Here is a 13,220-nt window from a genome sequence, read left to right as displayed (position 1 = left end):
TAACCTGGCTGGCCTTGGGCATAACTCAAGCCCACTCATACACCCACAACAAAATTAAACTAAAGATCATGAACAACCCAGAAGCTATTACGGCATAGGATTTTGAATATAAGAGTTAATATGCTTCTGGGCTACCAAATTTTTATGGAGGTTTCTATTCTATAATCCTAGGCTAGATCAGGATTTTCATGACCACTTTATAAGCACAAAATGACAGGAATTACATTTCATCTTTTATATTCCTGGTTACCACTTTTTATAGCTAAGACTTTTGAGATAATTGAAAACAATCTTCATTTTATTGGGTTCAACTCCCTCACTGCTAAAGAGATTGGGGGCACTGCCACCGTGACACAGCCTGGTTTGAAGAACAGAGCAAAATTGTCCCTGCACACCATCACCATAACTAAGACAGACTTGCTGTTTACTTTGGTTTGATACTTCATTAATATTGGACGACTAACCCATATAACTAGTTTTCTAACTATATTTTTAAATATGCTACAACCTAAATTAGATACTTTGTAACTTGGCACTTTGAAATGCTGCAATACTATTTTCAGTCCGTAAATGACAGGCTACAAGACTGGTGCTACAGGCAGGGTTCTGGATTCTTTGGTAACGGCTGGTTGTATAAGACACCAGTCCAGACAGTGATATGTGGGAAAGGTGTGTATTGAGTACTGTCCAGGGGTGGACAAGGAGCGAGTTGAGAGTCTGTGAGTGAAAATTAAGGGGCAGTTTGTGTCAGGAACAGAATACCAAGCAGAATTGCAACCCTGGACTTCAGCAGGGCAAACTTTGGTCTTTTCAAACAATTGCTAGGGGAGATCCTGTAGACAAGGATACTTGAAGGTAAAGGGGCCCAAGATGGTTAGCATTCAGATACTGCTTCTACCAAGCTCAAGATCAGAGCATCCCGACATGCAGGAAGTCAAGGAAGGGAGCCAGGAGACCTGCGTGGTTAAACAGGGAACTGCTGGGCAAGCTCAAGCGGAAGAGAATTTACAGATCAAGGAAGGAGGGGCTGGCCACTTGGGAAGAATATAAGGCTGTTGTCAAAGGATGTAGGGAGGCAACTCGGAAAGCTAAGGCCTCCTTAGAATTAAACCTGGCAAGAGGGGTCAAGGACAACAGAGAGAGCTTTTTCAAATACGTGGCAGATAAAACTAACACCAGAGGCAACGTAGGCCCACAGATGAATGGGGTGGGTGCCCTGGTGACAGAAGATACAGAGAAGGCAGAGTTACTGAATGCCGCCTTGTCTCTGTCTACTCTGCCAGAGGCTGTCCTGAGGAGCCCTGTACCGCTGAGGTCCCAGAGGAAGTCAGGACATTGGAGGAGCCTGCCTTAGTTGATGAGGACTGGGATAGGGAGCAATTAAGCAATCTGGGCATCTGTAAATCCATGGGTCCAGATGGGATGCACCCATGGGTGCTGAGGGAGCTGGCTGAAGTCATTGCTAGGCCTCTCTCCATCATATTTGCTAAGTCATGGGGAATGGGAGAGGTGCCTGAAGACTGGAGGAAAGCAAATGTCACTCCAGTCTTCAAAAAGGGCAAGAAGGAGGACCCGGGGTCAGCCTCACCTCCATCCCTGGAAAGGTGATGGAACAACTTATTCTTGGTGCCATCTCAAGGCATATCAGGGATAAGAGGATCATTAGGGGCAGTCAACATGGCTTCACCAAGGGGAAGTCGTGCTTCACCAACTTCATCGCCTTTTATTAGGACATAACGAGGTGGATAGATGATGGCAGAGTGGTGGATGTGGTCTACTGTGACTTCAGTAAAGCATTTGACACAGTCTCCCACAGCATCCTTCCTGCTAAACTGACGAAGTGTGGTCTGGACAATCAGGTAGTGAGGTGGGTTGCAAACTGGCTGAAGGAAAGAAGCCAGAGAGTCATGGCCAATGGGGCAGAGTCTAGTTGGAGGCCTGTATCTAGTGGAGTGCCTCAGGGGTCAGTACTGGGGCCAGTATTATTCAATATATTCATTAATGACTTGGATGAGGGAACAGAGTGCAATGTCAGCAAGTTTGCTGATGACACCATGCTGGGAGGAGTGGCTCACACGCCAGCAGGCTGTGCTGTCATCCAGCAAGACCTGGACAGGCTGGAGAGTTGGGCGGGGAAAAATCTAATGAAATACAACAAGGGAAAGTGTAGAGTATCGCATCCGGGTAGGAACAACCCCAGGTTCCAGTATAGGTTGGGGAGCGACCTGTTAGAGAGCAGTGTAGGGGAAAGGGACCTGGGGTGGACAGCAGGATGACCATGAGCCAGCACTGTGCCCTTGTGGCCAGGAAGGCCAATGGCATCCTGGGGTCTATTACAAGGGGGGTGGTTAGTAGGTCGAGAGAGGTTCTCCTTCCTCTCTACTCTGCCCTGGTGAGACCACACCTGGAATATTGTGTCCAGTTCTGGGCCCCTCAGTTCAAAAATGACAGGGAACTGCTGGAGAGAGTCCAGCACAAGGCAACAAAGATGATTAAGGGAGTGGAGCATCTCCCTTATGAGGAAAGGCTGAGGGAGCCGGGTCTCTTTAGCTTGGAGAAGAGGAGACTGAAGGGTGAACTTATTAATGTTTATAAATAAGTAAAGGGTGAGTGTCACAAGGATGGAGCCAGGCTCTTCTTGGTGACAGCCAATGATAGGACAAAAGGCAGTAGGTACAAACTGGAACAGCAGGTTCCACTTAAGTATGAGAAAAAACTTCTTCTCAGTGAGGGTGACAGACACTGGAACAGGCTGCCCAGGGGGGTTGTGGAGTCTCCTCCTCTGGAGACATTCAAAACCCACCTGGACACCTTCCTGTGTAACCTTATCTACAGCAGGGGGATTGGACTAGATGATCTTCCGAGGTCCCTTCCAATCCCTAACATTCTTTGATTCTGTGATTTATATAAAGATTAATCATCAGTAATGTAATATACACTCAGGAAAAATAATCTACAAGATAAATATGTAAACAGTGTAAGTTTTCATGTTTCTGATATTAAAAACTAACGAAGCAAAAAAAAGGTTGATGCTTAGACACTGCATATTGCAAAATCAGAGATGTTCTATCAAGAATTTACTAGACTGTTACACATTCATGAATGTTTCACAGCCAGTTTAGTGAGCTATTTCCACCTTATAATATAATTCAAAGCTTAAGGTATTTTACAGGCCTAATTTGACAGCATAATCCAACACTAACCAAGGAAAAGAAGCAAAACAAAATGCAGGGCAACTAACACAAGGCTGGTTCAAGCTAATGTACTGGGCACTTACTAATATATACCAGTCACTTGCTATGTTTGTAACAACAGCAGTTAGAAAACAAATCAAAACATTTTGCTTTTAAAAAATAAATATGCTATCAGAAGTCAATCCCAGGAGACATTATATGCTTTCAATCTGTCATTGAGGAAAGACTGTAAGACAGACTATAGTAAGCTATTTGCCTCAAAAATAAACTCCTATTTAAAAAGTAAATGGAGATGCAACCTATAGAAGTGACTTGAGATTTCAGACATCTAAGGTAAAAGGAGCAATTACATTCGTGTTTTCATTTCCTCGTCACCAACAAAACTGAACCAAAGTAAAACAAGTACCAAGTAGTTTAATTGACACATGTTTTCAAAGTAGTTAACACAATGAATTATGGATATATACAGAGAAACAATACCTACAACTTACTATTCAAATAGAAAGAATATTGTATTCAAATAGAAAGAATCAGCAGATAAACAGTTTTTTCTGGTCTCTGAAAAATAATTTTAACTTTACTTGTAAATACAGGAAGTCAAATTACTGGTATATTTGTCAGAAACTTATACACTAATTTCAATAGCTTAGTAACTGTATAGCCTGTGCATTCAAGTAGTAACTGCATTTCTGTGCCTCAGACTGCATCTTATCCAATCTGATGCATCTGATCTGATTCCATCAAATGGAATACATTAATGCTCACTCAGTACTGTCCACCTAGGAGACCTTTAACAGAACCTAAATGCTTCTCTGAAAATGTGTATTTAGCAAGTAAATAGTAACTTTAATGGCTATATACACATGCAACTCTAAGTACATTTGTTTCAGCAACTTACCTAGACTGAGTGTAGCAGTTTGATTATAACACTTTTGCCTTAACATAAACTTGAATTCACGAAAAAAGAACCAACCTGCACTTAGACTTCCTGATGGTTTACTTGTGGTTCCAAACCCAAATGATGATGCTCCTGTGGCACTGCTCCCAAAGGCAGAGCTACTTCCAAATCCTAGAAGAATAATAGTAAAGACATACAACAAAAAAAAAAAAAATTACAGACACAGCAATTAAAGACACGTCGGTTTTGGGCAAATATTCTAAAACTAAACATAATTCTAAGCATTATTTGGTTAACAAATACTCTGAAGATTATTGCCTCAAGACTATTTTATTCTCAATGCAGTATTAAGAAAACCGCAAATAAGAGAAGATTGGAGAAAAATACTTCCTTCAAAATACAAAATTGAGTAAAGGAAAAACTACAGAAACAGGTGAAGTAAACTATCAGCTTACAAATTTGCTATTGAATTGCTGTTAAATTGACAAGAAAATGGTAACAAAATGGGCCAAAACTAAGAAAACAAGCGATACAACTTTTCTAACAGAAAGCTGCAATCTTCATCCACAACTCTAAAAGAAAAATTTTCTATGCTTAAAACAGTAAAATTGTTTTTGAGTTTACATTTGGCTTATTTTAGAGTTGGGTCCTGGTCCGCTTATTTGGGATCAGCTTTATCTAATAAACCACAAAACAGCTTAAACTTAATTTCACAATATTTAACAGGAAAAATTATCATATAAAGGGCAGGCATAAACATGTAGTTGTAATAAAAATAATTCTGTTAATTTTGTAATTGGTATTCATAATTTGATAATATAAATACTTCAAGATTTCAAATTGGGTTAATATGAGATGACTTCAAAGGAAAAGCTGATAGTTGCAGTTTGATACAAAGGTCAGACAAAAGAAACAGTAAGAAAACAACACTTTCTGTTTTCCGTTGTCTCAAGAGTTCGTTGTTTGTTTTTTTTTTTTTAAAAAAAAGAGCAGTATTTACATTTGAGGTAATTATGTCCCCATCTTGAGTCTCAAGTGTCAGGAAAAATACTTGTATTTTACTGCAAATTGAGCCTTTAGAGAAAATTTTTAGATTTTAAAACTAGTAATGACTGAAGACACTATCTGAAGCAGCATTCTATAGTCTTCTGCAATTTCAAAATCAAATAAGAGTTTTAAGGGTATATAACGCAATTATCATTTGAATGTAGGATAGTTTATTTAAATGATATACTCTTTTGTCCTAGTTTGAAACGAATTACCAATGGTCAGGCAAGGTGTCTCCAAATATTTAATCAAGCATAGCTACGTATGTTAAATACTTAAATGCAAAAGCCTCAGTGTTTATCACCAGCAAAATTAATTGAATATTTATCATGGAAAGAGAGCAAAATTCCCCAATTAAAATGATGTTTCAAGAGTATACATTAAAAATTGTCCTGTTCAAAAAAAAAAAACAAACCCCAAACCAACACACACCAAAAAAAAAAAAAAAAAAACACACCCCACAACAAACCACCAACCACCAAAACCACAACAAAAACCAAACCCCAACAACCCTAAGATAAAAAAAATCTTAAGTATTCATTCTGCTAATTTGTTTCCAAGAGCACACCTGCAGGATATATTGCACATATTCCTTTATTCCTCTACACTTGCTTCTATCAGATACTGTTCTTGATTTGTCAAAAGATGAACATTTTGCAAATTAATACAGAATAGATGAAACACAAGCAAATGCCTTCCCTAAACAGAGAACTAGGAAAAAAAATATACAAGGCCTCTAAGTCAAAACTAGAAGCAGTTGTCCATCAATTTAAAAGAAAATGTTCTCTAATTTGCATTGGCAAGATTGGTGAACAGATGTAAACAATCTTTAGTCTACAATCTCTTTGGTTGAAAAGGAAGAATTTTATTGTAGTTTTTGTTTTTCTCTCCCCTCGCCCCTCAAGGCATTTAAAACATTGTAGGAGCTCACTATTCTCAAGTTATTTTTCCTCTTTAGAGGTACAGACTTCCTTTTATCTAAACACCTTAAAAACTGATGAGAAGGGACATTGGTAGACTTAAGGATCATTTCAATATGATAATTTAAGGTAAACGGATGTAAGATCCAAGTACATCTTTCCAATACCGAGTGATGTTTTATTATTTCAAATACGTTACAAAACTGATTCCCATGTTCGGCTCATAAAGAGGCAAAATGTGGGGATGCAGACTGAGGCTGCAGAGAGGAAAGGATGTAACAAGAAAAACCACAACACATCATGTTTGTGCTCAGTAGATGTAATAATTTTCTTTGCAGATTTTGTACAAAAGCTGCAGAGAACACCAGTGTCCTTTGACTTGCACTGTAGGAACCCCTGACCTTTATAGACAGGAAATTTACACACAGATTAGATTCTACTAATCACTTAGATTCTACTTGTAGTTCTACTACTGAGAATTCATTACATTTAAATGAAAATGTCTACATGAATTTCATGGGGTTTTTTTATTACCACCTACTGTTTCAGAGTTACGTGTCCTCTTGGAATATATTCCCCACCAGCACTATTAACATTTTAGTAAGTTATTTTTCCCTCATTTTCAAATGTTGATTTTTCAGCTTGAGGAGGGATTTTTTTCCACCTCAGCACTGAGGGACAGAGTGATCGCTAAAGCAAATATGTTTCAGCAAGCAGGATCCCAAAACTCTAGTAATTTTTAGCATTTACTCTTATCTTCAGCCAAGCAGAAAAGGGTCTCTACAGTTAACAGTTGTACATCCAGGTGAAAAAAATTCAGCTACAGCATGATCCAATCTCTCAGGTGTCTAACTTTCATAGATGTAAAGGGAAGTTGTAGTTACAAGAGGATGTACTTGATGTGCTTCCCTAGCTTTAGGACCAGAACTTATATGCGATTACTTCATCTTGGGTTTACACTACAATGGCTTCTTAGCCTTAGCAACTCCTTCTGCAAGGCATGAAGAAGTTTGGAAAGCACAGACTGCCAAATTGTAAGGTCTCTCCCTGAAACAGATCATCCTCTCAGTGGAGTTAAAGGTTTGCAAGAGATTCAGATGTGCGGTATAATAATTCAATGAAAGATTAGAAAAGTTAAAGTGTACCTCCAAGGCTTGAAGAACCTAAGCCACTTGATTGCAAGCCAGTGCCAATACCTGAGCCGAATGGCGTTCCAAAACTAACTCCCAGAGATGGCTGTGGCCCTGGTATAAAAAAAATGAGAACAAACTTGCCTTACTCTTTCATAGTAAAGAGGTCCTTTATTTATTTATTTATTTATTCAAATATTTGATAATGTGAACATCATTGCTTTCAACAAATCCCATTAAGATCCCAAACTTCACCTCATCAGAATTCCTCACTTAACTGTATCACTGTCTGCCTCTACATCTGCCTGGTAAAAGTCTAAGAGAGCACCAATTGTGATAAGGTGAAACGAATCAAAGCTAAAAAACCCATAATAATAATAATAACATCATTTAGTATTTTTAAAAGTTAGCCAGTCTCACCTTAAACTTCAAAACATTAATTAAGACCTTGAGAGAACTCATAGGTAACAACATTTTGCCACCTGTGTTAATAGATCAGAATAAGGGAAAACCTTCGAATTAAAAATATAAGAACTGACATTAATGTAACTAAAACTATATTACTAAAAGTTAACTTAATAAATAAGAACCTTCAAAACTACTCAAATATTATATCCAAATTTAAACAGAACACTAAGATAAAAAACAAGACAATGACTTTATTTTATTAAATTTATTGTTCATTTTTAAGCAAGTCAATTACACAGTAACATGACAATTCAATTATTTTCCACACAAGTGATAACTGAGTTCTGTTAAGCTCTGCTACATAACACCATTCAATCAAGTAAACTAGTGAAAACACCTGTTTAAAACATGTACAAAAGGCACAGTTCTGTGTACCTTAATGAAGTAGATACATTCAAAATTTCAGAGTCAGTTTGTCCCATAATTAAAAAAAAATTGACAGTACTTTCCCTGCATATTCACAGTAAGATGCAGGACTGTCAAAAAACATTTTCAGTCTGCCAAGATGAAATTTACAGCCTCGGTTCCTTTTTTTTGTTTGTTTTTTTTAAAGCATTGGGGAATAAAGAGTCAACTTCCTAGCCCATCACTAACACATTTTAAAATAATTAATTCTGATAAATAATCAATATTTTGACAGTTTTCACAGTACAATCTTATATTCCTGTCTTTTTCAAACAGTTTTCAGTGCACTAGTTAAAAAGTTTAACCATTGAAAATACAGTGCCAAACTCTTAATCCACAGACATTCACGCCTTTCTTCAAGATAGCCTTCTCCTCCTTTGAACGCACTTTATTTAATGTATCTGTCAAAGTGATGGTTTATTCAAACATTACTATAAAGCTCAGATTATTTCAGTCTTTTTCCTAAACCCCTATGACATTCGGGTTTAGTTTCATTCAAAATTTCTTCCTTCAGACTGCAAAGTTTCCTGTTATCAATATTTATCTAGGGTTTTAAAATGTCCATATTTCAAGCTTTTAAAATCATTTCAGTATTTGAAGATTTCAATGGGAAATCATTTTGAATCAAGTGAAAGGCACTGTATATTGAAAAGTAACATTTTTGCTAGGAACACAAAATCTTATGTGATCCAAGCTAAATGACATCTGTATACTCAAAATAGTGTTAAACTAAATTTTAAGGGCAATGAAAGTTGTTTAGCTTTCAGTCTCTGCTTAGCAGGGAGTACTTTTGAAACTCAAGCTATTTTTTCAACTAAAAAAAAAGTATATCAGATTTTGTAATGACAAATTTTCACACAGATTTCAGACTTCTTTACATCCAGTTTAAATACTGATAACACCTACCTAGCAGCTCTTGAAAAATAAGAAAAAAATGTTATCATTAGAAACAAAAAACCTTACACAAGTCACTTAGTCATCTAATAAACTAAAAGAAGAACGCCAAAACACATATCCAGTTCCTTCTCAAGTGCACAGGTTCTGTCTCCTTAGGAGGCACTGTTAGTGGAAGAAATTAAAACGACCCTACAGTCCTCCAGGCCAAGCTTTTTTCCCAATGCAACATGCTTTTTAGAGCCAGTAAAAAACATTATTCTAAAACACCTTACATTATATAAACAGGATCTTATGCCTTAGGCTAACAAGCTTTTCATTGAGCAACGGCATACGATTTTTGTTGATTTTGTACCATAACGTTCTGAAGGCATCATTGCTATTTATAGCTCTTGTAAGTAAACATAATTATAGTTTTGTAAGTAAACATAATTTTCCATAGCAAAAAACTCGTAATAAAGATTCTTCAGTGCCAAAAGTACTAGCAAAAAATTGGCACTTCTGGCTATTATAGGTACATGACAAATTCCTTATAACAAATCTTTTAACATTTTAAAACTTGACACATTTGCCCCATAGAGCATTTGTTTAATGAATGGGACCCACTACAGAGTCCAGGCAGGCCAGCCAGATTCCCTGAAGTGACATACTGCCATTTTTAAAATTGCAGTTGGTCCTAACAGTGAACAAATTTAGTGTCACAGCTTCGATCTGATTCTGACAAAGTAATACACTGACTAATTTTAACCAAGGTTAATATCAAATTATACAATAAAATTTTTAAGTGCTACAGAGATTTTAGTATCCTTTTCCATGAGCACTTTAATCTCATACAGAGCCAAGTCAAAATATAACAGTGCGCTAATAGCTTGATAATGATTTGACTGACTGTGCACTTCACCAGTTAAGGAAAGAGTAACTAAGTTGTTAGGGGGGGTACTTCATTCATTTTTAGAGAAGGAAAGGTGAGTTTGAAGAAAAGCATTTTGTTAAGATAACTTAGTCTTACCAGAAAAACATCAGTTTCAGCCTGGTGCATTTACAGCTCTTAGTTCACTGGGCTTTAATTTAGTTTAAAATCTTTTACTTCAATCCCATCAGTAACAGTATGTAGACTAGCCACCATCATTTTAATTTCCATGCCATTCAAGATTGCTCAGGGAAGGTGCAGGCGAGGCAGCAGTTAAACCTCTAGCTGCTACTGCACAGAAGCACAAACAGCCTCGCTGTGACCAGGGAAGCTGCGCTCAGAGTAAAAGTGCTGAGCTAGGGAGAAAGGTGGTGTGCAGACAAGACTTAAGCATAATTTTAATAACTCTTGCTTCAAAAAAAATGCACAAAAATTGCGCTTCAGTGTGCATGCCATGTTCCTGGTGTCCTGATTATCTGTCCCAGGAAACCAGTGAAGCACGTCTTTGCTCCCTTTCTTCCATATGGCCAGTATCTGCTGGTTTTATTTGTTTCAAGAGAAGCCAGACACATCTTGGCATACAGAGAGAACATAAATAGGGTGCATATCTACACCCAGGAACTGGGGAAACACTCCCTGATCCCACAGCTTAGATGTAGCTACTTTGACTTCTGAACACAACATCAAAATAGATTATCTTTTTCAAAGAAAGTACAGTAACTAACTAATCTTATGAAACAGACTTAACCATGTAAACATTTTTTTTTTTTAAAAAAAGAAGCTAACCATCCTGATCCCTCAATACTAGAGTACCATATATTATATTTCACTCAATAACTTTAAAGCCCAGATTAATTTTCTTGTTTTATTCTTATCTTCAAGAACAGCAACATCACATCAGGTATTACAAAGACACTCCCCTCTCCCTACTTCATATACACCTCATTTCATAGTCTTTTCTCTCATAACCTTCTACCATCCCCCTCTTCATGATCTACATCTTGCAAAGAAATGTGTGATTTTAACTTCTAGCAGATAGTTTATCCAATTCATAGTAATATAACACAGAGTTAAAACATGCAAACATTTGCAGTTTTACTGCAGCAAATGACCATCTGAAAACTCAAACGCGGGAGAGGAAATTAGGAGACAGAAGTCTTTAATCATCTGAAGATTCCTGAAAAATCAAAGTAGAGTCCCCTCCTTTTTCACTCCAAGACAAAAAGTGGCAGCCTTAATTTGAAGCTAAGAAATCTCAGAAAAGTTGTTGGAAAAACGTCAAGCATTGAAATCAGTAATTTAGGAAAGATGTGACATTTTCCTCTCCAGCAAAAAGTGTTTTAAGATTCCAGGATATCTGTGAAATAGTTCAGGCCTGACTAATGCTGGTTTTGAGCTAGAAAAGAAGATAACTTCAAATTCCATTTAACTGTATTTTCTAGCGTTTTAAGTATCCTTGCAGTGCCACTCAAAACATCAATCCACATCTATTTATCCAAGTCCTCAAGCGAGTTGCATGGAGGGTAACAATATTACAACCAAATAAGTAGTAAACAAATTGTTGTTTACTTTTGTTGGCATGTTTGACATAAGTTAATGGCTTTGTTCCATCTGCATCACTCTTAGAGTTGGCACATTTTTGGCTTTTGACATACTCTGCCAAAACAACCAACTGAAACAAGACCCACCCCAAACCAATCTACACACACTTCCCTTTGCTCTTTTCACTACAAAATACCTGAAGGTATAAAGGCACCTTACCTCAGGTGTGTTGATACAGGTCAATTCTGCCTCTCCCCCCACTTCACTCCTACTCCTAAGAGAATATTCACAAAGTCATGCCATAAGTGGCATCAATTTACTGAAGTTATTCAAATCTGGACTACGAAGAGAAAGTTCAAATCCCTCAACCCAATTCAAGAAAATGCAGGTATAACTTCAAATGTGACATCCCAAGTACATGACTTTCATATACAAGTAATCCTGCAAGTAATCCTATACAAGTAATCAGGGAGACTATTTAAAAAAAACATGAGACAAGGAGAAAGATGGAAAGGGAACTACTTTGTCAGCATTAAGCTGCACAACCCACACTTTTGTATTAAAAATTCCAAAGTGTGACTTCATCTCATGTTTTCTGTTTAAAACTAGACTCTTTCAGATGTCACTTCAACAGAATTTCCATGGATTAACAAAGCAGAAACAAGAAGACTGTGGTCTGCGATGGAAGTTTAGAATATAAATATTTCATATAGACTTAATTTTTTTGTTGTGTTAAAAATATTTTCAAATATTTGTCTTTTAAACTCATCTCCTTGCTGTTTACAAGGGCCAGGACTGGGAAGTTCATTATATTTTCCATCTATGGAGAAGGCAAGGACAGCCTAATAATTTGCCAAACTTAGGGTGGTTGCTGCATTGGTTTCTAATTAAAACCATTCAAAATATGACTGGTGCTATAAGACAAGAGAAGGGAAAGGTGCTAATACGACTTTCAGTACACCTATGATAAATAACATTTTAGAAAATAAATGGTAGAACTATGCTTTTCATAATTTGCTGACAAAGACACACAGCCATGTTGAAGTTAAATTGAATTTATCTCATTTCTGTTAAATGATTAAATATTAACTCAGTCCTCTACATTCAGGAATCTCTCTCCGAGAAGCGTTGGTTAGTATAACAATGCCAACTAAGATGCCTTAAATTATTTCCTTTGCCATATGTATCCATTCTTCATTAGCAGTGGATCATGCATTTCTGTTTTGGCTTTCCTCTTGCATACATGCACACACAGAACCCCTGATCCACTCCTTCCAATATTTACTCGCAACAGCAGAGTTGCTAGCTAAAACTGCTCCAACATCACTCTGACAAAGGAGTTGGCTATAAAATAATAAGCCAGGCATCTGTCTTCCTATTCTACTGATGTTTGCTCCACTATCCTTCCTGTTCTACAGCATTTTTCATTTTACAGTTCCAAAGTGCTATATAAAAATGCATTATTAATTTAGCATAAGAAAAAGGTAATATGCATTTAGATATTGTCTCCTCACTGATTTGAGATAATTTACTATAACCATACAATTCTGGAAAGAGGCTATACTATATATATTCAGAGATGTAGAGTGAAGACTCACATTCCAAGGGGTAAATTAGAACAATACAGTAAATGTCACTAATACAAGTAAATTCACAAGATTAAGTATCAGTTGTATAATTATTGCTAAGTCTACCCTGCATTTTTCTATTGGCTATGTATCAGTAACTTTGCTCATCACAATGTTCAGATTTAGTCTAACACAAAGGAAGACTTCATAGAAAATTTTACACAAATTGACTATTGTTGTAACA

At 36.9% G+C, this 13,220-nt stretch overlaps 1 protein-coding gene across 8 annotated transcripts in view; it reads right to left on the bottom strand.

The window, feature by feature from the left end:
* NUP58 (nucleoporin 58) overlaps window positions 1-13,220 on the bottom strand; it is a 42,395-nt gene that overhangs the window by 8,424 nt on the left and 20,751 nt on the right. For 5 of the 8 annotated variants that reach the window (XM_065050369.1, XM_065050396.1, XM_065050377.1 and 2 more), the window contains exons 14-15: window positions 7,205-7,303; window positions 4,168-4,263 (exon numbers count right to left, since the gene is read on the bottom strand). In XM_065050369.1, coding sequence (XP_064906441.1) covers window positions 4,168-4,263; window positions 7,205-7,303 — 195 coding nt within the window. The remainder of the gene's footprint in view (window positions 1-4,167; window positions 4,264-7,204; window positions 7,304-13,220) is intronic. The other 3 variants (XM_065050425.1, XM_065050416.1, XM_065050405.1) reach the window with 1 other exon arrangement.

This window comes from Columba livia, chromosome 1 (genome assembly GCF_036013475.1).
Source record: "Columba livia isolate bColLiv1 breed racing homer chromosome 1, bColLiv1.pat.W.v2, whole genome shotgun sequence".
In the NCBI taxonomy this organism is placed as follows: Eukaryota; Metazoa; Chordata; class Aves; order Columbiformes; family Columbidae; genus Columba; species Columba livia.
The sequence above is the reverse complement of the archived record's forward strand: the minus strand, read 5'-3'. Positions and strand labels throughout refer to the sequence as shown.